General features: G+C 43.4%; 1 protein-coding gene across 1 annotated transcript in view; it reads left to right on the top strand.

Annotated features, from left to right (window-relative positions):
- nat10 (N-acetyltransferase 10) overlaps positions 1-24,942 on the top strand; it is a 49,139-nt gene extending 24,197 nt beyond the window's left edge. The window contains exons 14-29 of the mRNA XM_080737453.1: positions 654-804; positions 9,201-9,297; positions 9,555-9,671; positions 9,813-9,914; positions 10,617-10,691; positions 12,074-12,187; positions 12,628-12,761; positions 14,035-14,083; positions 14,271-14,367; positions 15,651-15,758; positions 16,584-16,756; positions 18,285-18,404; positions 20,553-20,651; positions 21,551-21,624; positions 22,142-22,222; positions 23,703-24,942. Of these exons, the coding sequence (XP_080593579.1) occupies positions 654-804; positions 9,201-9,297; positions 9,555-9,671; positions 9,813-9,914; positions 10,617-10,691; positions 12,074-12,187; positions 12,628-12,761; positions 14,035-14,083; positions 14,271-14,367; positions 15,651-15,758; positions 16,584-16,756; positions 18,285-18,404; positions 20,553-20,651; positions 21,551-21,624; positions 22,142-22,222; positions 23,703-23,853 (1,742 nt within the window). The 3' untranslated portion in view covers positions 23,854-24,942. The remainder of the gene's footprint in view (positions 1-653; positions 805-9,200; positions 9,298-9,554; positions 9,672-9,812; positions 9,915-10,616; positions 10,692-12,073; positions 12,188-12,627; positions 12,762-14,034; positions 14,084-14,270; positions 14,368-15,650; positions 15,759-16,583; positions 16,757-18,284; positions 18,405-20,552; positions 20,652-21,550; positions 21,625-22,141; positions 22,223-23,702) is intronic.
- Positions 24,943-25,008: the final 66 nt, after the last annotated feature.

Here is a 25,008-nt window from a genome sequence, read left to right as displayed (position 1 = left end):
TATGTGTGGGGGGAGGAAACAGTTGGTATAACGTGTAAATTGGAGAGGGAAAGGGGGGGGGGGGGGGAGTAAAAAATAACTGACTAATCAAAATTTTGAGAAAAGAACTTCAAAAGAATAAAATGTGTTCCTCCACATTGTAGCAGCACTAACAACAATAACAGATATTTAAGAATAGGAACAGAAGTAAGTTGGAGGTAAAGTATGTACGTCGATCGATCTATGGACCAATCTGTCTATGGATTGTGTGTAGGCTAAACAGCTCTATTAGTTCATCACCTGGATCACCTGACTGTGTTTTAACTGTACTTCTCTCCATGAGGGGCCACTGTGTAATGATCTGTCCATGAGGTGCCGCTGTGTGACTGTGTTTTAACTCTACTTGGCTCCATGAGGGTTCACTGTGTGACTGTGTTTTAACTCTACTTGGCTCCATGAGGGTTCACTGTGTGACTGTGTTTTAACTCTACTTGGCTCCATGAGGGTTCACTGTGTGACTGTGTTTTAACTCTACTTGGCTCCATGAGGGGCCACTGTGTGACTGTGTTTTAACTCTACTTGGCTCCATGAGGGGCCACTGTGTGACTGTGTTTTAACTCTACTTGGCTCCATGAGGGGCCACTGTGTGACTGTGTTTTAACTGTGCTTCACAGAGCGGTCTCTCCATGAGGTGACCCTCCATGAGTCCATTCGGTACTCCATGGGAGACCCTGTGGAGAAGTGGCTCAACGAGCTGCTGTGTCTGGACTGTCTGAACATCCCCAGACTCATCTCTGGATGTCCTCTACCACAGAGCTGTGAGCTGTATCCTTTAATAATAATAATAATATTATCCTTTAATAAGAAGAATCATATTCGTGTACACTGTAGGGAGCTACAATGGAAAAAACTATGGCTCGTGGACCAACCGGTGACTTTGTACACGACTTCGTACATTTCCCATAGATTCTATGGGACTTGACCACTTGCTCCTGCCCTTCGTGTACACGGTCTGTGCCGTCTATAGTTTCTTACTGGGGGGCAGCAGAGAGCCATATGTACACAGGCCCTAGGTGGTGTCCACGACCAGTAGTTTTACATGAACCCTCAGAGGGACACTGTGGGCTAATCAAGTGGTCCGTGGTGGTTCTCAAAGTGAGGTCGGGGGACCCTCAGAGGGACACTGTGGGCTTATCCATACCTTGGCTACAGGGGGGGAAATAATTAAATGTACTTTTCATCGTGCCTGTTGCTAAGGTATGGCAACATGATTGGTGTCTTGCAAGACACCAGTCATGTTGCCATACCTTAGCCTTTCCTGAACTGACGCAGCTGTGAACATGTGTACACAGCCAGCATATTACTCAATGCCAAACTTTGCACACACACTCCTTGCCTGCCAATCCACAACCTCCACCCCTCCAGGGACCCCCAGGGCTTATCTCCCGATTAGGACACTTTCCAGCATAGTGACATGCAGAACAAACTGTCCATATAGTATGGTTTACATAAAAGTCAGTTGTCTTTCACACACACACACACACACACACACACACACACACACACACACACACACACACACATATATATATATATACATATATATATATATATATATATATATATATATATATATATATATATATATATATATACATACATACATACATACATACATACATACATACATACATACATACGTATATATATATATATACATACATACATACATACATACATACATACATACATACATACATACATACATACATACATATATATATATATATATATATATATATATATATATATATTTCATTTATTTATTTCATAAATATTTTTCATCACAATTGGGTTTGTGGGGAGCCATCCCTGCTTCAAGCTGTCACAGCATGGCACCAACACTTCAAACTAGTTAAAAAACCCAATACAGCAGATCTACAAGCACCTCACAGATCTACAAGCACCTCGCACATGCCAGGGACAGAGTAGGTTGGCCTGTATAAGCCTTGCTGTCAACACACTATACTACACCACTCAGGCCACCAAGCCAGGTGTGGTCAATTAGTGCCTTCTTTTGATCAGTGGCTTCTGCTTGATGAGTGGCACCAGTCTGTCTTTGTTCCCTGGTCAGTCAAGTTCACTGGGAGAGAATGTTTCAGATCAGTGCAAGTGTATTTGTTTTCCATTTGGACTTACTGTGTTTTGTTGGTACAGTATGCGTGCGACTAACTAATATTTCTGATAATTCCAATTTGTTTGTTGTTTAATTAGCCGGATTGTGAATGCCCTGCATTTTTCTTTCATCTTTAGAACCACACGTGTGTAACAAAACAGAGTGGTGATCATTTAGTGTGGGTGAAGAGAAGAAAAACATTTCATTAAAGGAGTAGTTCACCCCCAAAGTGACTTTTTTTCTATTGAACTCAAGTCTCCATGGCGTGAGTAATACATTGAAAAAATAAGTCATTTTGGGGGTGAACTACTCCTTGAATGTCAGTTTTGTGGTGTTTTGACTGGACACCCTGAACATATTGCCAGATAGACAGACAGACAGACAGACAGACAGACAGACAGACAGACAGACAGAGAATTGTAGGCCTTGCATTTATTTGACTTGGTTCCAACAGATGGCGAAAATAGCTAATCTTCAAGCTCACAATGCCTCACTGTTTGGACAAAGAGTTGAGGCGTTACATTTTGTAAAACACGGCCTTGTGAAAATAGCAGATCTACATGCTCACAACACCTCACAACGCAGGGCGGCGTGAGCATGTAGATCTGATATTTTCACAATTTCTGCCCCTAATATTTAATTTATCATTTTAAAAGTATTAAAAAGTCCTTAAATTGTCTCTTTAGAAATGTGCAGATAGCCTCTGTATACTGTTGAGTGGAAAAACAATGTTTCACATTAAGCTAAACATTTGGGACCACCCAAGATCATTTGGAGACCCCTCTAGGGGTCCCATAGTTGAACCACTGACTTATAAGGGGAGTATGGAGACCCCTCTAGGGGTCCCATAGTTGAACCACTGACTTATAAGGGGAGTATATGAGGCTGGATCCGTCTGGAACACTGCACTAGGCTCTCGCCAGCTCTGTAGCTCTCCACACTTGAACAGTTGTGTCCTTAAATTCAATTATAATAATTAACCCCTGTATATACGGGCAATAGTTTCACATGACTTTGTGTACACAGCCAATAGTTTTACATGAACATGTTCAGGCTTTAGTACTGTACTGTCTCGTGTAGCCCAACAGAGCCCATCACAGCACAACACGGCCCACCAGAGCCCAATACAGCCTACCAGAGCCCAATAGACTCCAGCAAACCTAAGTCCAGCCCAGTCCTGCCCAATAGGAGTATAGACCAGGGAAGGGGGGTAGTTAGATGACTGCACCAGACTCCACCAGGCTGCTCCATGCTCCAGCCAGCTCTGTAGATCCTGTGTACACGGCACTCCTAACTCGAAAGGTCAAGGAAAAGGGTCGTTTTAGGCGTCAAAACAGGCCCTTTGTCCTTAAAATGAATAAAAAAATCAAAAAAATATGTTTTGTTTCAGGCAGGACACACGTTTCATATTTGAAGCATGCCCGATCTGGTCCATGGCCGGTTCTCAAAGTGAGGTTGGGGGGCCCACAATGTCCCTCTGAGGGGACACGGCACAGATTGTGTACACGAAGGGCAGGAGCAAGTGTTCAAGTCCCATAGAATCTATGGGAAATGTACACAGGCGTTTACAAAGTCTCTGAGTGTCCCACCAGGCTGGAGCAGCCTGGTGTTGTCTGGTGCAGTCCTGTCTACCCTAGTCTGGCCTATTCAAGCCAGATCTGGACAGTAATGGCCTGGTGGAGTCATCTAACTACCCCCTTTCCCCGGTCTATACTCCTACTCGGCTGGGCTGGACTTAGGTTCTCATGACCCTTTACGATTGCGAAAAAGACACCGAAACCCGGATTTTTGTCCTTAAAATCAATAAAAAAATCTAAAAAAATCTGTTTGTTTTACGCAGGAAACACTTTTCATATTTGAAGGATGCCTGATCCGATGGAATGGGTTTCGTGTCTCTCCGACACTTTGAACCCTTTATGATTGCGAAAAAGACACGAAATTTGCACGCCACCAACACGATTACACATTCTTTCGGATAAAAGACACTTATTCTGACTTACTTTTTGACGCTGAATCCAACAAACCCGGTCTCGTGTCTCTACGACACTCCTAACTCGAAAGGTCAAGGAAAAAGCCACTGTGTACACAGGCAATAGTTTTACATGACTTTGTGTACACAGCCAATAGTTTTACATGAACATGTCTAGGCTTTAGTACTGTACTGCCTCGTATAGCCCAACAGAGCCCAGCACAGAACAGCACAGCCCACCAGAGCCCAATACAGCCCCCCAGAGCCCAACAGAGTCCAGCAAACCTAAGTCCAGCCCAGTCCTGCCGAGTAGGAGTATAGACCGGGGAAAGGGGGTAGTTAGATGACTCCACCAGGCCATTACTGTCCAGATCTGGCTTGAATAGGCCAGACCAGGGTAGACAGGACTGCACCAGACTCCACCAGGCTGCTCCAGCCAGCTCTGTAGATCCTTGCACATGCGATTAACCACTGTGTACACGGGCATTAGTTTTAAGTTTTACATGAACCCTCAGAGGGACACTGTGGGCTTATCAAGTGGTCCATGGCCGGTTCTCAAAGTGAGGTCGGGGGGCCCACAGTGTCCCTCTGAGGGGACACGGCACAGACCGTGTACACGAAGGGCAGGAGCAAGTGTTCAAGTCCCATAGAATCTATGGGAAATGTACACAGGCATGTACAAAGTCACCAGTAGTTTTACATGAACCCTCAGAGGGACACTGTGGGCTTATCAAGTGGTCCATGGTCGGTTCTCAAAGTGAGGTCGGGGACCCTCAGAGGGACACTGTGGGCTTATCAAGTGGTCCATGGTCGGTCCTCAAAGTGAGGTCGGGGGACCCTCAGAGGGACACTGTGGGCTTATCAAGTGGTCCATGGTCGGTTCTCAAAGTGAGGTCGGGGGCCCACAGTGTCCCTCTGAGGGGACACGGCACAGACCGTGTACACGAAGGGCAGGAGCAAGTGTTCAAGTCCCATAGAATCTATGGGAAATGTACACAGGCGTGTACAAAGTCACCAGTAGTTTTACATGAACCCTCAGAGGGACACTGTGGGCTTATCAAGTGGTCCATGGTCGGTTCTCAAAGTGAGGTCGGGGGACCCTCAGAGGGACACTGTGGGCTTATCAAGTGGTCCATGGCCGGTTCTCAAAGTGAGGTCGGGGGGCCCACAATGTCCCTCTGAGGGGACACGGCACAGATTGTGTACACGAAGGGCAGGAGCAAGTGTTCAAGTCCCATAGAATCTATGGGAAATGTACACAGGCGTTTACAAAGTCTCTGAGTGTCCCACCAGGCTGGAGCAGCCTGGTGTTGTCTGGTGCAGTCCTGTCTACCCTAGTCTGGCCTATTCAAGCCAGATCTGGACAGTAATGGCCTGGTGGAGTCATCTAACTACCCCCTTTCCCCGGTCTATACTCCTACTCGGCTGGGCTGGACTTAGGTTTGCTGGACTCTGTTGGGCTCTGGGGGGCTGTATTGGGCTCTGGTGGGCTGTGCTGTTCTGTGCTGGGCTCTGTTGGGCTATACGAGGCAGTACAGTACTAAAGCCTAGACATGTTCATGTAAAACTATTGGCTGTGTACACAAAGTCATGTAAAACTATTGCCCGTATATACAGGGGTTAATTATTATAATTGAATTTAAGGACACAACTGTTCAAGTGTGGAGAGCTACAGAGCTGGCGAGAGCCTAGTGCAGTGTTCCAGACGGATCCAGCCTCATATACTCCCCTTATAAGTCAGTGGTTCAACTATGGGACCCCTAGAGGGGTCTCCATACTCCCCTTATAAGTCAGTGGTTCAACTATGGGACCCCTAGAGGGGTCTCCAAATGATCTTGGGTGGTCCCAAATGTTTAGCTTAATGTGAAACATTGTTTTTCCACTCAACAGTATACAGAGGCTATCTGTACATTTCTAAAGAGACAATTTAAGGACTTTTTAATACTTTTAAAATGATAAATTAAATATTAGGGGCAGAAATTGTGAAAATATCAGATCTACATGCTCACGCCGCCCTGCGTTGTGAGGTGTTGTGAGCATGTAGATCTGCTATTTTCACAAGGCCGTGTTTTACAAAATGTAACGCCTCAACTCTTTGTCCAAACAGTGAGGCATTGTGAGCTTGAAGATTAGCTATTTTCGCCATCTGTTGGAACCAAGTCAAATAAATGCAAGGCCTACAATTCTCTGTCTGTCTGTCTGTCTGTCTGTCTGTCTGTCTGTCTGTCTGTCTATCTGGCAATATGTTCAGGGTGTCCAGTCAAAACACCACAAAACTGACATTCAAGGAGTAGTTCACCCCCAAAATGACTTATTTTTTCAATGTATTACTCACGCCATGGAGACTTGAGTTCAATAGAAGAAAAGTCACTTTGGGGGTGAACTACTCCTTTAATGAAATGTTTTTCTTCTCTTCACCCACACCAAATGATCACCACTCTGTTTTGTTACACACGTGTGGTTCTAAAGATGAAAGAAAAATGCAGGGCATTCACAATCCGGCTAATTAAACAACAAACAAATTGGAATTATCAGAAATATTAGTTAGTCGCACGCATACTGTACCAACAAAACACAGTAAGTCCAAATGGAAAACAAATACACTTGCACTGATCTGAAACATTCTCTCCCAGTGAACTTGACTGACCAGGGAACAAAGACAGACTGGTGCCACTCATCAAGCAGAAGCCACTGATCAGAAGAAGGCACTAATTGACCACACCTGGCTTGGTGGCCTGAGTGGTGTAGTATAGTGTGTTGACAGCAAGGCTTATGCAGGCCAACCTACTCTGTCCCTGGCATGTGCGAGGTGCTTGTAGATCTGTGAGGTGCTTGTAGATCTGCTGTATTGGGTTTTTTAACTAGTTTGAAGTGTTGGTGCCGTGCTGTGACAGCTTGAAGCAGGGATGGCTCCCCACAAACCCAATTGTGATGAAAAATATTTATGAAATAAATAAATGAAATATATATATATATATATATATATATATATATATATATATATATATATATATATATGTGTATATATATAAATATGTGTATATATATATATATGTGTGTGTGTGTGTGTGTGTGTGTGTGTGTGTGTGTGTGTGTGTGTGTGTGTGTGTGTGTGTGTGTGTGTGTGTGTGTGTGTGTGTGTGTGTGTGTGTGTGTGTGTGTGTGTGTGTGTGTGTGTGTGTGTGTGTGTGTGTGTGTGTGAAAGACAACTGACTTTTATGTAAACCATACTATATGGACAGTTTGTTCTGCATGTCACTATGCTGGAAAGTGTCCTAATCGGGAGATAAGCCCTGGGGGTCCCTGGAGGGGTGGAGGTTGTGGATTGGCAGGCAAGGAGTGTGTGTGCAAAGTTTGGCATTGAGTAATATGCTGGCTGTGTACACATGTTCACAGCGGCGTCAGTTCAGGAAAGGCTAAGGTATGGCAACATGACTGGTGTCTTGCAAGACACCAATCATGTTGCCATACCTTAGCAACAGGCACGATGAAAAGTACATTTAATTATTTCCCCCCTGTAGCCAAGGTATGGCAGCTGCCATAGCTTGCCATACCCAATTGACGCCCCTGCATGTTCACCTCCAGTAGGTTGGGAAAGTAGCCTGCCACCCTGTGGAAATAGGCTTGAACTGCAAGATAGGACCCTAAAACAAATAAAATGGAATAAAAAAGCATCCGTAAGACGGATGGGCGAACAAGTGGTGTCCATACGTAGATGGGGTCCCAGAGGACATGTAGAGCCCACCCCCTTATTTTTCACGCCCCCAGGGAACACACAGCGGGGTTTGGAAATTTGTCGTGTACACCAGCCCTAGGACCTCGGCTTCGTGGACCGATTTAACGATAGGGGTAATTATAATAACACTAATTAATGTATCCTTCTATAAGTATAATATTATCCTTTAATAAGAATTATAATAACACTAATTAATGTATCCTTCTATAAGTATAATATTATCCTTTAATATGAATTATAATAACACTAATTAATGTATCCTTCTATAAGTATAATATTATCCTTTAATATGAATTATAATAACACTAATTAATGTATCCTTCTATAAGTATAATATTATCCTTTAATATGAATTATAATAACACTAATTAATGTATCCTTCTATAAGTATAATATTATCCTTTAATATGAATTATAATAACACTAATTAATGTATCCTTCTATAAGTATAATATTATCCTTTAATATGAATTATAATAACACTAATTAATGTATCCTTCTATAAGTATAATATTATCCTTTAATATGAATTATAATAACACTAATTAATGTATCCTTCTATAAGTATAATATTATCCTTTAATATGAATTATAATAACACTAATTAATGTATCCTTCTATAAGTATAATATTATCCTTTAATATGAATTATAATAACACTAATTAATGTATCCTTCTATAAGTATAATATTATCCTTTAATATGAATTATAATAACACTAATTAATGTATCCTTCTATAAGTATAATATTATCCTTTAATATGAATTATAATAACACTAATTAATGTATCCTTCTATAAGTATAATATTATCCTTTAATATGAATTATAATAACACTAATTAATGTATCCTTCTATAAGTATAATATTATCCTTTAATATGAATTATAATAACACTAATTAATGTATCCTTCTATAAGTATAATATTATCCTTTAATATGAATTATAATAACACTAATTAATGTATCCTTCTATAAGTATAATATTATACTCCCTCAGAGCTGTGTATCCTTTAACTCTTGGGCTGCCTAACACGTCCAGGAACATGATGAGGATTACCGCGGTGCAGCATCACAGCCCCGTTATCATGTCCAGGGACGTGTTAACTGGTTACCATGGTAACCAGGTAAACAGGTGCTGCGGCGGTCATATCCCATGATGCATCTGGAAAGCCGCTGCTGCCTGACTTCCATTTCCTCATTCCTCATGAAAAAAAGCAAAAAAAAAAAAAAGAAATGTCATAAGCCCTTTAGATAGATACCTTTAACGGCAGCTGTTCACTCCAAGTGGTGGGTGTATTATTGTTACGGGTGGTGGTGTCCTTAACAGCAGCTGTTCAGGTACTACGTGAACAGAGACACTCTGTTCTGTTATCACAAAGCGTCCGAGGCCTTCCTCCAGAGGCTGATGGCCCTCTATGTGGCCTCACACTATAAGGTGAGATCACACATCATCATCATCATCTTCACACTATAAGGTGAGATCACACCAGGTGCTGTTTGAGCATGCAGCTTTTACCATGGCGGTGATGCATGTGCAGTACAGGAGACAGTATCATTGATGTCAGTTATCTCCACACATAACGGCACGTTGGCGGTGAAGGATGGTCGTCTTGTCTGTGTGTCTGACGTGTCTCTCTGTGTGTCTGACCTGTCTGTCTTGTCTGTGTGTCTGACGTGTCTCTCTGCCTCCAGAACTCCCCCAACGACCTCCAGATGCTGTCAGACGCCCCGGCCCACCACCTCTTCTGTCTGCTGCCCCCCGTCCCCCCCACACAGAACGCCCTGCCCGAGGTCCTGGCGGTGGTGCAGGTAAAGGACTAACCAGTTCATTGCTGTGAACAAACTCCTTCACTTACTGAAACTGTCACACTTTTGTAGGAGGTTAGGTGGTTAATGTTTGTATTTCTAATGGCTTGAGTGGTTATTTTTTTAATGTGTTTATTTGGTCAGGTGTGTCTGGAGGGAGAGATCTCTCGTCAGTCCATCCTCAACAGTCTGTCCAGAGGGAAGAAGGCTTCCGGTGACCTCATCCCCTGGACCGTGTCAGAACAGGTACCCAACCAGATGTTTTTAACATGTATCGGTGGCATTCTGTGCTTTGTTTCTGAGACAGGCAGTGAACGGGGACGACACCTTCTCATATTTTTAGAGGAGAGAGACGCACATGAAGCCTTTTATTTAGGTGTTGTACAAACAGAATGTCTGACGTTTCGATGCTACTGCATCTTCCTCAGAGTCATAACTCCAGCACACTGGGCTGACGTGGACCAGTTCGTGTAGGCAGATGGGCGGGCGCGGCGAGTCTCACCGCAAGTCTCCGACCAATAGCATGTGTTCTCCTCCCCCCTCTGCTCCTCTGCTCAGCACAGAGAACACTGCCGCGTCATGACGTCAACACATTCGGTGTGACGCTCTCTGCACTCTGATTGGTTAGGGAAATTCTACACTTCCTCCAACGATGATCATAACGCGATCGCCCAGGCTTCATTTTCTTCCGATCGCCTAAAGAAGCCTGGGTTTCCGAGGCTATGCTCCAGTGTCTCTTTCCTCTGCTAACTCCTGTCTCTGCTCCTGTGATGCAGCGGACAGGCCTGTAGGCTGAGGTGCACCGTAGAACCTTTATTCTAGAGTCCTATTATTACTGCTGCTACAGAAGGCATTGTTATTATTGTGGTAATAATGCTGTCACTAAGTCTCTATGTCATCTTCACATTGTAACCCTCCCCCCTCCCTCCCTTCTCTTCCGCTCTGCAGTTCCAAGACCCAGAGTTTGGTGGTCTGTCTGGAGGAAGAGTGGTGAGAATCGCTGTCAACCCAGACTACCAGGGGGTAAGCTACGCCGTGTGTGTGTGTGTGTGTGTGTGTGTGGGTGGGTGGGTGGGTGCGTGCGGAGCAGAAGGGCAAATGCCCGCTTGATCTAGACTTTCAGTATGAGTACAGACCGGGAAAGCGCGGCCTCACGATCCTTCTGGCTTTTTGGGTTTTAAGCGGGAGGTGTCAGAAAAGTTACCACAGGGATAACTGGCGTGCGTGCGTGCTAACATACAGACACCTCAGTGTCCTTTAATTTGTGACATTCATTTATGTATGGAACTGTGTGGCACTTGCTCCTACAGATGGGCTCCAGTCAATGTATGTTCTGTAACTGTATGGAACTTACTCCTACAAGTTGGTAGAAAACCTAGCCTCTAGCGCTAGTCTCATTTTCGGTTTTAGTCCTCGCGCTCCGCCCGTATGAATAAAAAAAGAAACTGAACTATTTTCACAGTAACAAGTGTAGCCTACTAAAGCAGTCATTAAACTTTCAGTAGCCCAACTGTTACAGATGTGACCGGCAAGGGGTGCATTCAAAAGTATTGAAACAAGGTATCGTTCGTTTTTTACGTGAACCGATACTCGATAGTATCGACGTCAGTGAATCGATACCACTAAAAGTATCGCCGACGATACCCAACCCTACCAGTGAGGATTTTTGTGTCTGTCCATGTGACGGCCCAAGCTTCCCTCAGCACAAACATGTGGTACGCGGCCCAGAGCAGAGCGTCATGGAGAGCATGCGGTCCTTGCTTCTCCCCAGTTTTAAAATTTGCTCGTTCTCAATACAAAATAGCCTCTCTTTTATCTTTTTTGACCGCAGTAAGGACCCTGACACCGCGGGAGGCGGCGGTACGGCGGTTACCGTGCCCAGCCCCAGCTACATAGCTCTCTGTATGTACAGTAAAGGTCTTTGCACACTGCTGCGTTTTTCGGGCCGAATATCGGAGTGAAAAAAAACAACCTCACGTTATGTCAGTCACGTTTGCACACTGCCGCCCGTTTCGCGCACCACTCGGTCCCTTGCTCTCTCTATCTCTCTCTCTCTCTCCTTGCCCTGAAAAACGCATTTTGCAACGGAAAATGCAGCAGTGTGCAAAGACCTTAACTGTATTTAACTTGCTCCTACAGATAGACTATGGTTCCAGTCTTGTACAGTAACAGTATTTAACTCTCTCCTACAGATAGAGTATGGTTCCAGTCATGTACAGTAACAGTATGTAACTCTCTCCTACAGATAGAGTATGGTTCCAGTCATGTACAGTAACAGTATGTAACTCTCTCCTACAGATAGAGTATGGTTCCAGTCATGTATGTACAGTAACTGTATGGAACTCTCTCCTACAGATGGGCTATGGCTCCAGTCATGTATGTAACTATTTAACTTGCGCCTACAGATGGGCTATGGCTCCAGAGCTCTCCAGGCTCTCCAGATGTACTACGAGGGAAAGTTCCCCACAGAAGATGAGAACTCTCAGGCCAACAGCGAGATCACCACCGTGAGCAGTGAGGTAAACCACAGTGTTTATATCCATGTACATGTACCAGGTAAACCTCCATGTTTATATTCATCTCAGTCGGTCAGTCTCCTAGAAGAGGTGGTGATGGTTTAATGATGGTTTAATGATGGTATAATGTGTATCTTACAGTCAGTCAGTCTCCTAGAGGAGGTGGTCTCCCCCAGGAGAGAGCTGATAATTTAATGATGGTATAATGGGTGTCTCTACAGTCAGTCAGTCTCCTAGAAGAGGAGGTGATGTTTTAATGTTTATTTCCTACAGTCGGTGAGTCTCCTAGAAGAGGTGGTCTCCCCCAGGAGAGAGCTGATAGTTTAATGATAGTTTAATGATGGTATAATGTGTGTCTCTACAGTCGGTCAGTCTCCTAGAGGAGGTGGTCTCCCCCACGGGAGAGCTGATAGTTTAATGATGGTATAATGTGTATCTTACAGTCAGTCAGTCTCCTAGAAGAGGTGGTCTCCCCCAGGAGAGAGCTTCCTCCTCTGCTGCTGAAGCTGAGTGAGAGACGAGCAGAGAGACTGGACTACCTGGGAGTGTCCTACGGCCTCACCTCGCAGTTGCTCAAGTGAGTGTTTGAACCGTCCTGTCGTCACAACACAACACACTGAGTTCCAGTGAACACATGGAGTGCCAGACGTTCACAGATGTTTAACCTATTTAGGCCTAAAATTAGTGGATGCTTTAACTATTAAAAAATAGCAGATATACTAGCTCGCTGCGAGCTTGTAGATCTGCTATTTTTGAAAATTCGTGAAAATTTGAATTTTGACCCGATTCTATAAGTGTCTTTTGAATCATTCTAAGGATTTTTGTAAACCCTATGTTTCTATGTCAGCAATCTGGCTGGCTATCGTCAAAGAAAAGGTCCTTTTCACTTAACACATATGGTGCCAACCCCGAGTTTCCCGAGTTTGTATTGGTACTAGTGCTGTGCCAACCCCGAGTTTCCCGAGTTTGGGACGTTTTTGAAAAAAAAAAAAAAAAAAAAAAAAACAATTTTTTTTTTTTCAATTTTTTTTTTTGGACCTCCAGAAATGTATTAGGCATGATCGCGATCGCGAAATTGCATGTTTAACCCCCATACCAACCCATTCTTTCAAACATGGCAGCCATGTTTGTTTACATCTGTAGAAAACATAATGGCTGATAAATCATGAATGCCTGAACGGATTTCCAAGCGGATTTTTTTGTTTGAAAGCTGTGAACAGCATCTACACACGTGGTGCATCATCTAGGCATGGGCGTGCACTTTTTACACACTTGCACAATTACATGGAAGTCTATGGTAACCATGGCAACGCGAGACATTGAAGAGAAAAAATCATTGCAACATAAGTGTTAAATGGAGCTCAGTTAGTCTATTCTTGAGAGACTACTATGTCAGTGGTTCTCAAACCTTTTCATGTGAAGGACCCCCAAAATGATATGTATTTGGCCACAGACCCCCATCTCAAAATATTTCGTTCCAGGGACCACCCAGGAGCAAAATTTGAGTTACAAACATTTGCTTTGAAAATACATATATTCAAAGATTTGCACACATTTTCACAACTTTTTCAAAAATAGCAGATCTACAAGCTCGCAGCACGGCACCGAGCTCACAGCGCGGCACTCGGTGCCGCGCTGTGAGCTTGTATATCTGCTATTTTTCACTGGTTAAAGCATTCAATAATTCTAGGCCTGAAACTAGGTTTCCCATGATGCCTGGCGAAATAACGTAGACTGGATATTATATTGTCCTTTTACTTGTATTCTTCATGGCTGCAGAAAGAAATGGATTCATTACACATAACGGTTCTAAATCTCTTTAACAACATGTTTTTGTTAAACCTGTACAGGTTCTGGAAAAGGGCCGGCTTCACCCCCGTCTATTTAAGACAGACACCAGTAAGTGGGAAATGTGTTCATGTGTGCTTCGTCCTTGATGATTGGTTGACAAACATTTTATTTCAAAGATTTCTTGTTACTTAGGGGATTCTTCATGAAGGTTTTAGCCAACTTTAGTTGTGTCACAGTCTTGTGTTGCATTGTGTTTAGCTGGTGACTGATGTTCTCTCTCTGTCTGTGTGCACAGAATGACCTGACAGGGGAACACTCCTGTGTGATGTTGAAGGAGTTGAACACGGCCCAGGGCTCAGAGGAGGGTCAGTGGCTTCCTGCCTTCTGGAAAGGTGAGTTCTGCTCTGGGCTGCTTCCATCTGTCCATCCATCTGTCCACACCTAGGGTTGTTCTGTCCATCTGTCCATCCATCTGTCCACACCTAGGGTTGTTCTGTCCATCTGTCCACACCTAGAGTTGTTCTGTCCATCAATCTGTCCACACCTAGGGTTGTTCTGTCCATCTGTCCACACCTAGAGTTGTTCTGTCCATCAATCTGTCCACACCTAGGGTTGTACTGTCCATCTGTCCACACTTAACACAATGGGAGCCAAGGTTTCTAACATTTCTAGCTGTTGCTGGTGCCGGCGTTCACTTACGCTTTATTTTGAAGAGCCTCGGAAGCTTCGAGCGTGTGCACGTGAGACTCGTGAGTGTCCGCTGACGATTGAGGAAGATAATCCATTTGTTTACAAACGCTCACGAAACTAAAATCCAAACCGGGGCCGGCCATCGCGTTATAGTGTCGCTGTGAAAACAGGCAGATCTCTGCTTCCCTGGCGTTCTTTGCACCTTATTCAGAGATAAAGCCCTTTATATGTTTCAGCATAGAATAGAACTCAATGCAGCCTAGACGTACCATTTCGCTTCTGTGCGCGTCATGTTATGACATATGCACCAGCGTCTCTCACAGGGTACACAGGACGGATGCAGCTGCATTTAAAGTTAACCCTTTACTCGTCTCTCAACGTCTCTCAACTGTCGCAGCCACCATGCCACATGGCAGATTCGGAGCCGGTGTGCATGAGGACATAGAGAATCATTGTTTTCTTTAAAAAAATTGAATCGTCCGTTTTTTCGCGTCTGTGTGCAAAGGGCTTTAGGGTTGTTCTGTCAAATAGAACGCGTTCAAAATCACATTTCCAGGTCAATTGAAAAGTGACCATCTTCAAAGAAAATCAACCTAAAGAAGCCACTTTAAAGGGGGGTTCCAGACGGTACGCGGTCACTGCATCCTAGTAATTCATTTTCAATGAGAGGTGGGCGACTATTTCGGGCCGCGCGAGAAGTGAAATCTCCGTGAGCGTGCTCGTTTGTGCATGCGCACGTGGGCGGTGAGAGCTGGATTGTGTTCATCTTTTTAAAGACGGTATGCGGTCACTGCCCGTCTGTAGGGCCCTTAACTCATTTACTGCCCCAACCTGAGAACCCAGAGGAAAAGCCGTTCGTCCAGGCTGCCCCAGCCCGAGAAACCAGCAAAGTTAATTTGATTTAATTTATAAAAACAATCCACATGAATAAGGTAAATGGTGTTGTTTCTGAGGAGTAATGGTTTTCATCTTCTTCCTCCTCCAGACTTCCGTCGTCGCTTCCTGTCTCTGTTGTCCTACCAGTTCAGCAGCTTCTCTCCCAGCCTGGCTCTGAACCTCCTGCAGAACAAGAACACCAAGGAGGACCAGAGCAGTAAGAACCATCACACACACACACACACACACACACACACACACACACACACTGAACCTCCTGCAGAACAAGAACACCAAGGAGGACCAAAGCAGTAAGAACCATCACACACACACACACACACACACACACACACACACACACACACACACACACACACACACACACACACACACACCGGCTATACACTGTATAGGCCAGTCAATCTAAGCAAAAAAAGGGCCTGACCCAAAAGAAATTGCAATAATAATGGTTCAAGGTTTTTTTTATGATCCTTATGCCTCATTCACACTGAGAGAAGCCAAGCTAATGGTTTGCTTGGTAATTCAATGTATTCTATGCAAACCAGCTTTTAAAATTTCCAAGTTGAAAAAAAAAAGCTTGGAATTTTTTAAAGCTGGTTTGCATAGAGAATACATTGAATTACCAAGCAAACCATTAGCTTGGCTTCTCTCAGTGTGAATGCAGCATTAGAGTCATCCAAAAACCATGTTAAAAATGTTCCATTTTATTCTTAGTGGATCAAGGTGAATTCAGGGGATTCAAGTTTGGGTCCCTTCACTTACTACAGGTATACAGGAGAAAAAAAAGGCCCTCCAAAAAAACCTCTTTAAGTAGCATGTGAGGGGTCTAACTAGGGTTCTTTCATGATTCTGAATCCATTCCAAGCATTTGTTCTGCACGAAAAACATTCCCCAAAACTATGGTTTAGTGACTTTTCTGGGGTTAGCTCAGTTTTGTTGTGTCCTCAGCTCTCAGTTCAGTCCATCATGTTATGGTTCTAACCATCATGTTATGGTTCTGACCATGATGTTGTGTACTCAGCTCTCAGCAGCTCAGAGCTGCTTTCTCAGTTCAGTCCGTACGACCTGAAGCGTCTGGAGCTGTACTCCAGGAGCATGGTGGACTACCATCTGGTCATGGACCTCATCCCTGCCACCGCACGCCTCTTCTTCCTCAAGCAGCTGGGAGACCTGTCTCTGTCTGCTGCACAGTGTGTGAGTATCCTCTGTCTGTCTGTCTGTCTGTCTGTCTGTCTCTGTCTGTCTGTCTGTCTGTCTGTCTGTCTGTCTGTCTGTCTGTCTGTCTGTCTGTCTGTCTCCGCAGCGCAGTCTGTGAGTATCCTCTGTGTCTGTCTTGTCTCTGTCTCTCTTATTATTGCACGGCTTGTTTGAATGCTTGATTCTCATTGGTCAATCGCTGAAATCAGCGGTCTGATATTTCTTGATAACAGACCGCTGTCTAATCAATGACTCAGAACACCTGCTGCGCTGAGGCCGCACAGCGTGAATCTTGTGCTGTATCCAACATGTCAGCCATGTAAACACACACACAGCGACATTTACAACTAAATGTTGCTCTCAAGAATGTTTTTGAAAACATTTGAAGCGAGAAATATACGATGCAGAAACCAAATGTGGATTCTATTTGATCAACACTTCCTTAATTGCATCGAGGCGACGTTGCGCTCTGCGGACGGCCAGTGCAACACTTTTCACTACTGTAAGCAAGGAAATGTATAGGCCTTGCTGCTAGGAGTGGGTCTGTTAGAGTTTATTGTCTCTTGTCTCTCCATACAGGCCTTGCTGCTAGGAGTGGGTCTGTTATTGTTAGTTTATTGTCTCTTGTCTCTCCTTGCAGGCCTTGCTGCTAGGTGTGGGTCTGTTAATGTTAGTTTATTGTCTCTTGTCTCTCCATACAGGCCTTGCTGCTAGGAGTGGGTCTGTTAGAGTTTATTGTCTCTTGTCTCTCCATCCAGGCCTTGCTGCTAGGAGTGGGTCTGTTATTGTTAGTTTATTGTCTCTTGTCTCTCCATACAGGCCTTGCTGCTAGGAGTGGGTCTGTTAGAGTTTATTGTCTCTTGTCTCTCCATCCAGGCCTTGCTGTTAGGAGTGGGTCTGTTAATGTTAGTTTATTGTCTCTTGTCTCTCCATACAGGCCTTGCTGCTAGGAGTGGGTCTGTTAATGTTAGTTTATTGTCTCTTGTCTCTCCATCCAGGCCTTGCTGTTAGGAGTGTTAATGTTAGTTTATTGTCTCTTGTCTCTCCATACAGGCCTTGCTGCTAGGAGTGGGTCTGTTAGAGTTTATTGTCTCTTGTCTCTCCATCCAGGCCTTGCTGTTAGGAGTGGGTCTGTTAATGTTAGTTTATTGTCTCTTGTCTCTCCATACAGGCCTTGCTGCTAGGAGTGGGTCTGTTAATGTTAGTTTATTGTCTCTTGTCTCTCCATCCAGGCCTTGCTGTTAGGAGTGGGTCTGTTAATGTTAGTTTATTGTCTCTTGTCTCTCCATACAGGCCTTGCTGTTAGGAGTGGGTCTGTTAATGTTAGTTTATTGTCTCTTGTCTCTCCATCCAGGCCTTGCTGTTAGGAGTGGGTCTGTTAATGTTAGTTTATTGTCTCTTGTCTCTCCATACAGGCCTTGCTGTTAGGAGTGTTATTGTTAGTTTATTGTCTCTTGTCTCTCCATACAGGCCTTGCTGCTAGGAGTGTTATTGTTAGTTTATTGTCTCTTGTCTCTCCATACAGGCCTTGCTGCTAGGAGTGGGTCTGCAGCACAAGTCGGTGGATGTTCTGGAGAAGGAGATTGAGCTGCCAAGCTCTCAGCTCATGGGACTCTTCAACCGCCTCATCCGCAAGTTTGTACAGGTGAGCTGCTGCTTATTATCTTTTTATTTCTTTGCAAACTTGAAAAGAGAAATGATATGTAGAAAGAATTGTAAGAAAGACGTACAATTAAATCCACCATGAAGTCTGTAGTTGGTATAGGTTTTTAAACGGTTTCTATTTAAACACATTCACTGCCAGGTATTCATCCATTCATTCATTCCTCAGCCACTGCTAGGTTTTTTGGTGTTTTTACCATAGTTTCGCCAGCATCAGGAACGCAACGCATGTGTGTACACACGATGTCCCGGGTGCTTTAGCTACCGCCCGTAGAAAAAAGGCTTGTTTTGATCAAAAACTCAATCCGGGAGATAAAATAGAGATACATCCATTTTCCTGAAAATTACAATGGTGAGAACGGAAAGAAGCATTTCTTTGCATCACTCCCAGCTGCGGGAGAGGGCTGTCTGACACTCTCCATGAAGAGACTCGGAATGTAAATATACAGCCTTGGCTTGGCACTCTTCAGCTGGATTTGATAAAACATAATTTTTGCAAAAAAAGAGTTTGAGTTTGCAAAAGTCAATATTTTTCAAAAATAGCAGATCTACAAGTTCGCTGCGAGCTTGTAGATCTGATAGTATTTTAAAAGCTATAGTATAAAATAATGGTTAAAATCTAACGTGACACAGATCTTCTCTTCAAGAGTAGATCTTCATGATGTCACCCCAATCTCAATCTCAAATCTCAATCCTCCAGTTCTAGCCAACACAGAAGGAGGGGGACTTTATTCTTATTTCTACTCTAAGGTATATTAATGACAGTTCAATGTTGAAAATGGGTGGTATTACCCTTTAAAGGGTTAAAGCGATCGTTGTTACGACCCTAGGACTCTAGGTGTAAGGATCGCAACATATTTCATGACAGACAACGACTTTATCAAAAATATTATAATTTATTTACATAAAACTGTGATATTTACACAAAATGACTGAATGAAATGACTGACTGAATGAAAATGAACTAAAATTAACCTAACCACAACAGAACCAAAACTACAACTAAACAGAAGAATCCTTTCCGAAGGGATTAACTCAAAATGTCTCTGGTTTGGTTTGGTTTGGTTGTGGGTTGGAGGAATTGAGTCTCCGCTTGCACGTAGTGAAGTGCTAGTGTTTTCCCCATCAGACATCAGGTGCAGACTGGCTTTTATAGAAGCAACATGACAAGCTGTAGCCGCCCAGCTATCAGTTGCCGTGGACACAGGTTGCTGCTGACCAATCCGTCGCTGGCCCACGCCCCCACACCAGTCATCATGCCGACTGTGATGATAGGCAATCAGCCAACGCCCAAGAACACTCCTCCTCCCAATCACAGACTCCAACTGAATGAACACAACCACAGAACATAATACACAGAATAGCATGCCAACATAATATAGTACTGCAGTATTGTGGATAGTTGTGATGGATAGTTGTGAAGGAATTTTTCAAAAGGAATTCAAGTTGCAAGCAAACAACCCTGGGGTGGCAGTGGCTCAGGGGTAGAGAAACCGTCATTAGAACAGAGTTAGTGTTGAATAGTCCTTGAGCAAGACTCTGAACCCCTAGTTGCTCCCGGTGAGCAGGTTGGTGCTGCGCATGGTTTCCTCTGCCATCGGTGTATGAATGTGTGTGTGAATGGGTGAATGTAATGAATGTGTGTGTGAATGGGTGAATGTAATGAATGTGTGTGTGAATGGGTGAACGTAATGAATGTGTGTGTGAATGGGTGAAATGGGTGAATGTAATGCACAATCTATGAAAAGTGCCTTGGATAAAGGCGCTATATAAATGCACCATTTACCATAATATTCTATGATTTTTCAAAGGTTAGTGAAAAGAAAACGCTCTGGTCCATGTTTTAACTCTGGCCGCCTTTCCGGGTAACCAAACAGGGAGAAACGGAGTACGGAGAAGCGGCTTCTTCCGACCCAAAAAAATGCATTTACGGTTCTGGGTTACCGTTCTAAACCTGAAGTATAACAAACTGGGCACTGCTTGGCCGCCGAGCGGCGATCCGATTTTGGATTATTTTTTATGAATTAAATCAAATTGAATTCTGGGGTTTCTCGGGCGCAGCAGCCCGGAGTCCTGGACCAATGGCCTTTTGGGTCAGTAAATGAGTTAACGTGTGGATTGTCTTTTATAGATCTTCACCCGCATCCAGGAGAAGGCCATCGAGGCGGACATGGTGGCCTGTAAAGACGTCAGCATGGAGCCCACCGTCCGCAGCCTCACTGATGACCTGGTAGGGAAAAACCTTCAACCATAGGCGGAAATATAGGGTACGCCTGGTAGATAGATAGATAGATAGATAGATAGATAACTTTATAAGGCACCCAGCTATGAAACCATTGATTTCTCGCCAAACAGCATTCTTGGCACTCGGCCGATTTCACACTTTCGTTTTGTCCCTTGCATTTGAGTAGAGCTCAGACAGCGGCAAAGCCCGCCCCCACATCCTGGCTGTCTGTCTCTGTGACGTAGCTCTGTTAATGCTGTACCCCCTCCAACTGTCCTATACTGTATAATATGTTCCTTGTTCTTCCTTATAAACTGTTTTAATTTTATTTTTTGACACTTGCTTTGGCAATGTAAACGTATGTTTTCTCACAAAATGTCATGATTACCGAAAAGTATTGAAAAACAGTGTGTGTGTGGTAAATAATAGTTTGACATTATAATAGCAGCAACTTCAATGTAGCTCCTTTGAATTTAATTTAATTGATGTAGCCTAAATACATTTAGCCTAAATACTGTAGCTTTTCCTTTTTGTAGGCTATTTTGCTTCTTTTTTTTTGTACCAATACTTTTGTACTTTTACTCAAGTAGGCATGCCAGCATTTTGAATTCAGGACTTATACTTGTAACAGAGTATTTCTATATTGTAGTGATATTAACTAAAGTGATACTAACTAAAACGTTTAGTATTACATGTGGGTAGCCTACCCACATGGGGGGGCATAAAGGGGCGTGGTCAAAGACGGGCACCCATTTGAATATTGGAACTTCTACGCCCATGTCTTCAACAGAATCATTGCCCTGAACACATTCTTCTGTCAACCCAAAAAGACATTTTACTAGTTAACCTTATTTTATTCTGCAACATTCATAAATTAACAACGTAATATCACTTCTCCTCGTCAGAATGAAGCCGCCAAGGAGTTTAATGAGAAGCACAAACTGGATGTGGAGAAAGTGAAAGAGTTGGACCTGGAACAGTGAGTATGGAGGGATGGGACCTGTTGGCTTCTAATGGTTCTGTTGGGTTGCAATGGGATCTGTTGGGTTGTAATGGGTTCTGTTGGGTTGTAATGGGTTCTGTTGGGTTGTAATGGGTTCTGTTGGGTTGTAATGGGTTCTGTTGGGTTGTAATGGGTTCTGTTGGATTGTAATGGGTTCCCAGAGAGTAAACGGTTCAGGACTGCTCTTAAAGTCATGTGGAACATTCATTATTAGAAGTATTGTTTGGATCATTACAGCGTTTTATCTTTACCGAACCTACAGCTCCTTAATGAATCCTGCAGGTTCCCAACCGGTTCAGAGAATGTGTGGTCATTACCATCGTTTAGTCTGTTAGTACCTTACTGTAATTGAATAGATTAATTGGGGGAAATTAAATGAAAGATAATTGACAGTTTAATCGATTAGGAAAAGAAGGTTAGTGAAATGACAGACAGGAGAAGGTTCTTTTGTAGTTTATTAATGTTTATTTATGTGTGTGTTTTCTTATTTCAGGTATAAGATCCGTGGCGATGAGGAGGACTGGAACCAGGCCTTGAAGAACGGAGGAGAGACGGCTGTGGTCAGCATCAAGAGGTACCAACTGATCCAGGATCTGGATTTACTGATGACAGTTTGGTGGATGTACAAATGCATGCATTCCGTCTTGTGTTGCAGTATAAAATCCACCTCCGCCCTTCCTTTAGGCCAGGGGTTTTCAACCTCTTTCACATCAAGGTCCGTTATGTATTCAGCTTTGATCCACAGAACCAGCGTTTGATGACATTTAGCCTCTCTTAGAACTTGAACAATAGTTTAACTAGTCTTGAGAGTGTCAAATTAAACCAAATTGACCAATAAGGGTCCATTTGGTTCCACTTTACGCTCTCAAGAGTTAGAGATAAACTAATAAAGGGTTTGTTTGGTTAGCAACTCTCCATCAGGGCATACATTATTTGAACAGGGGCATAACATTCTTTAGGAAAACACCCAATTTACAAATATGTTTGTCTGAAATTCACAGAGTTCTTGCACTCAAACAATACATGGATCTCATCCAAAACTCTGTTGTCATTGCATAGGTTACAAAACCTTCTTTACTCTGAAGTTACAAATGGCCCTTCTGTAGTTTCACACACAAGTATTTGTCTTGTTTAAACTTCAAATACATGTCACACGATGTCATACTATTAAGTTCGCCTTTGCAAAAACTGATCTCTCATCCTTGGTTGGACAGTTAGTTTCAACCAGTGAATGTTGTGTTTCTGGGTCAGTCAGATATAGGACAAACCCCAGTCTTCCAGTGTCTGTCCAGTGTCCCTGACACCTGGGTTCGAATCCCTGTTACCCCTCTTAACAATTTTGCTGCCATTTTAAACATAGCTGTAGTAAGCAGCTGCCAAATTGTCCTTACCTTTTAACGTGGGCACGCGCACGCATCGTGCACAATCTGTGCGCGACTCATCTAGTAGACGTGTAGACTCGGTGACAGCTTACGAATAAAAGAAAACCCATTGAAATAGACATATCCGTTGCCATGCTGTATCCCTGCTTATCCGCCAGTGTTTACATAAAAAAAAACATTGAAAAAAGCCAGCTGTGCGCTATGGTAACACATGGACACGTTCGCGCACAAAACGCACAATATGTGCGGGGATGATAATCCAGGCGTGTAGAGACTGGATCAAAGTTTCCAAACGCAAAAATCGGATTGAAAAACGAGCGTTCCATCGCCAAGTAGCTTCCTCTTGAAGTTACAATGTAAACCAATGGCCCAGGCTCAGACTGGATACGGAAAGCTAGATCCGGTCCAGACCGGAAATACGGCAGGATACAGTTAGGAGGCGGGCCTAAGACTCTGAAGCGGCCATATACAACGATCATACTTTTGATGATTAAAGCTAATTAGATTTCCGGGTACGACGGGCATCGCAGAGAGGTACAGCGGGAAATCAACTGTTTCGACGGGGATCGCAGAGTATGAGTTAAGATGGATGGTGCGTCTCTGTGTGAGGTAAAACGTCCATATTATGTAACATCACATTAAGATACAACGTTGCCTTTTTCTCTCCCTCAGTGACAAGAAGAGGAAACCGGAAGGAGGAAGTGATGTCACGGCGCAGGGAGGAAAGAGGAAGAAGGAGAAGGACGGCCAGCGCGGAAACTTCAAGAAGAACAAAGACAAGAAGAGCAAATTTGGAAAGAAGACGGGATATAAACAGTCCTGAGAACCATAGATGGTGTACCTTTGTTCTATACATATTCTGTTCCACTCATTATTAAAACAAGTCCTTTTGTTACTTATTGGTTTGATTCCTGTTCAGTTGTTCCATAGTCCCAAAACGTGCACGCAGGTTTGCACGTGAAGCGATTCCTAAACCAGTTGTTTTGAGGAGCGCTCGTTTTTTGTGACCACGCTGAGAAAACAAAGCGACTGTTCAACATGTTTTAGACAATAAAACATGGCTCCAGATACTGTAGCTCAACCACACTTAAGGCCCTTTTCCACCGGCAGCGATAACGATGACGATAGCCATAAAATATCACAGCGATAATTATGCCTTCACATTGATGTCCGATAAAGTCGGACATCAATGTGAAGAGGCACCAATTAACAGCCGCTCGCGCAGAGCGCACCTCGAGATGTTTGTCAGAGACCCAGTTCCATATCACTGAGATCTTAACCACATCGTTGTTGATCCTAACGATGTAGTTGCCGGCTATCGTTGTCTTTATCGGTGTTGGGTGGATGCTGCCGATCCACTTCAATTGAAAACCCACTTTTTTAAATCGTTATCGTCATCGTTATCGCTGCCGGTGGAAAAGAGCCTTTAACGTGGACCAATGGTTCCCAAACGTTTTAGGTCAAGGCCCAAAGATTAAACGTTTTACCCCGGACCCAGACTAGTGAAAACAGACGATCTACAAACTCACAACGTGTCGCGAGCTTGTAGATCGGCTATTTTCATTTAAAAACAAAAAAATCTAATTTATGGAATTTCTTAGCTCTTATTCATGAAAACCTTGGGAATCGTTCTTTGAAAATGGACTCATCAAAATGTGTCCATGACCCACAAATGGGCCCCGAGCCAGTGTTTGGGAACCAGTGACGTGTGTCCAATAGTGACCATTACTGTGACGCATCATGACATCAGACATGTATAAATACGTTGTTTTAATGATTTAATGGACACGTTTGCAGCATCTTTACAGGTTTTCTTTTTTTTATGGGATCATGTTTTTGTTTGTTGAATATTGTTATTTTTGTTTATTAAAAAACAAACTATTTGTAATTAAAACATGAACAAAAACAGATATTTTTTTTATTTCTTAGAAAATAGCTGGTCCAGTCCAGGATTGTACAAATTAGGGTTATATTCACA

Source organism: Nannobrachium achirus, assembly GCF_963921795.1.
Source record: "Nannobrachium achirus genome assembly, chromosome: 11".
NCBI lineage: Eukaryota > Metazoa > Chordata > Actinopteri > Myctophiformes > Myctophidae > Nannobrachium > Nannobrachium achirus.
The sequence above is the reverse complement of the archived record's forward strand: the minus strand, read 5'-3'. Positions and strand labels throughout refer to the sequence as shown.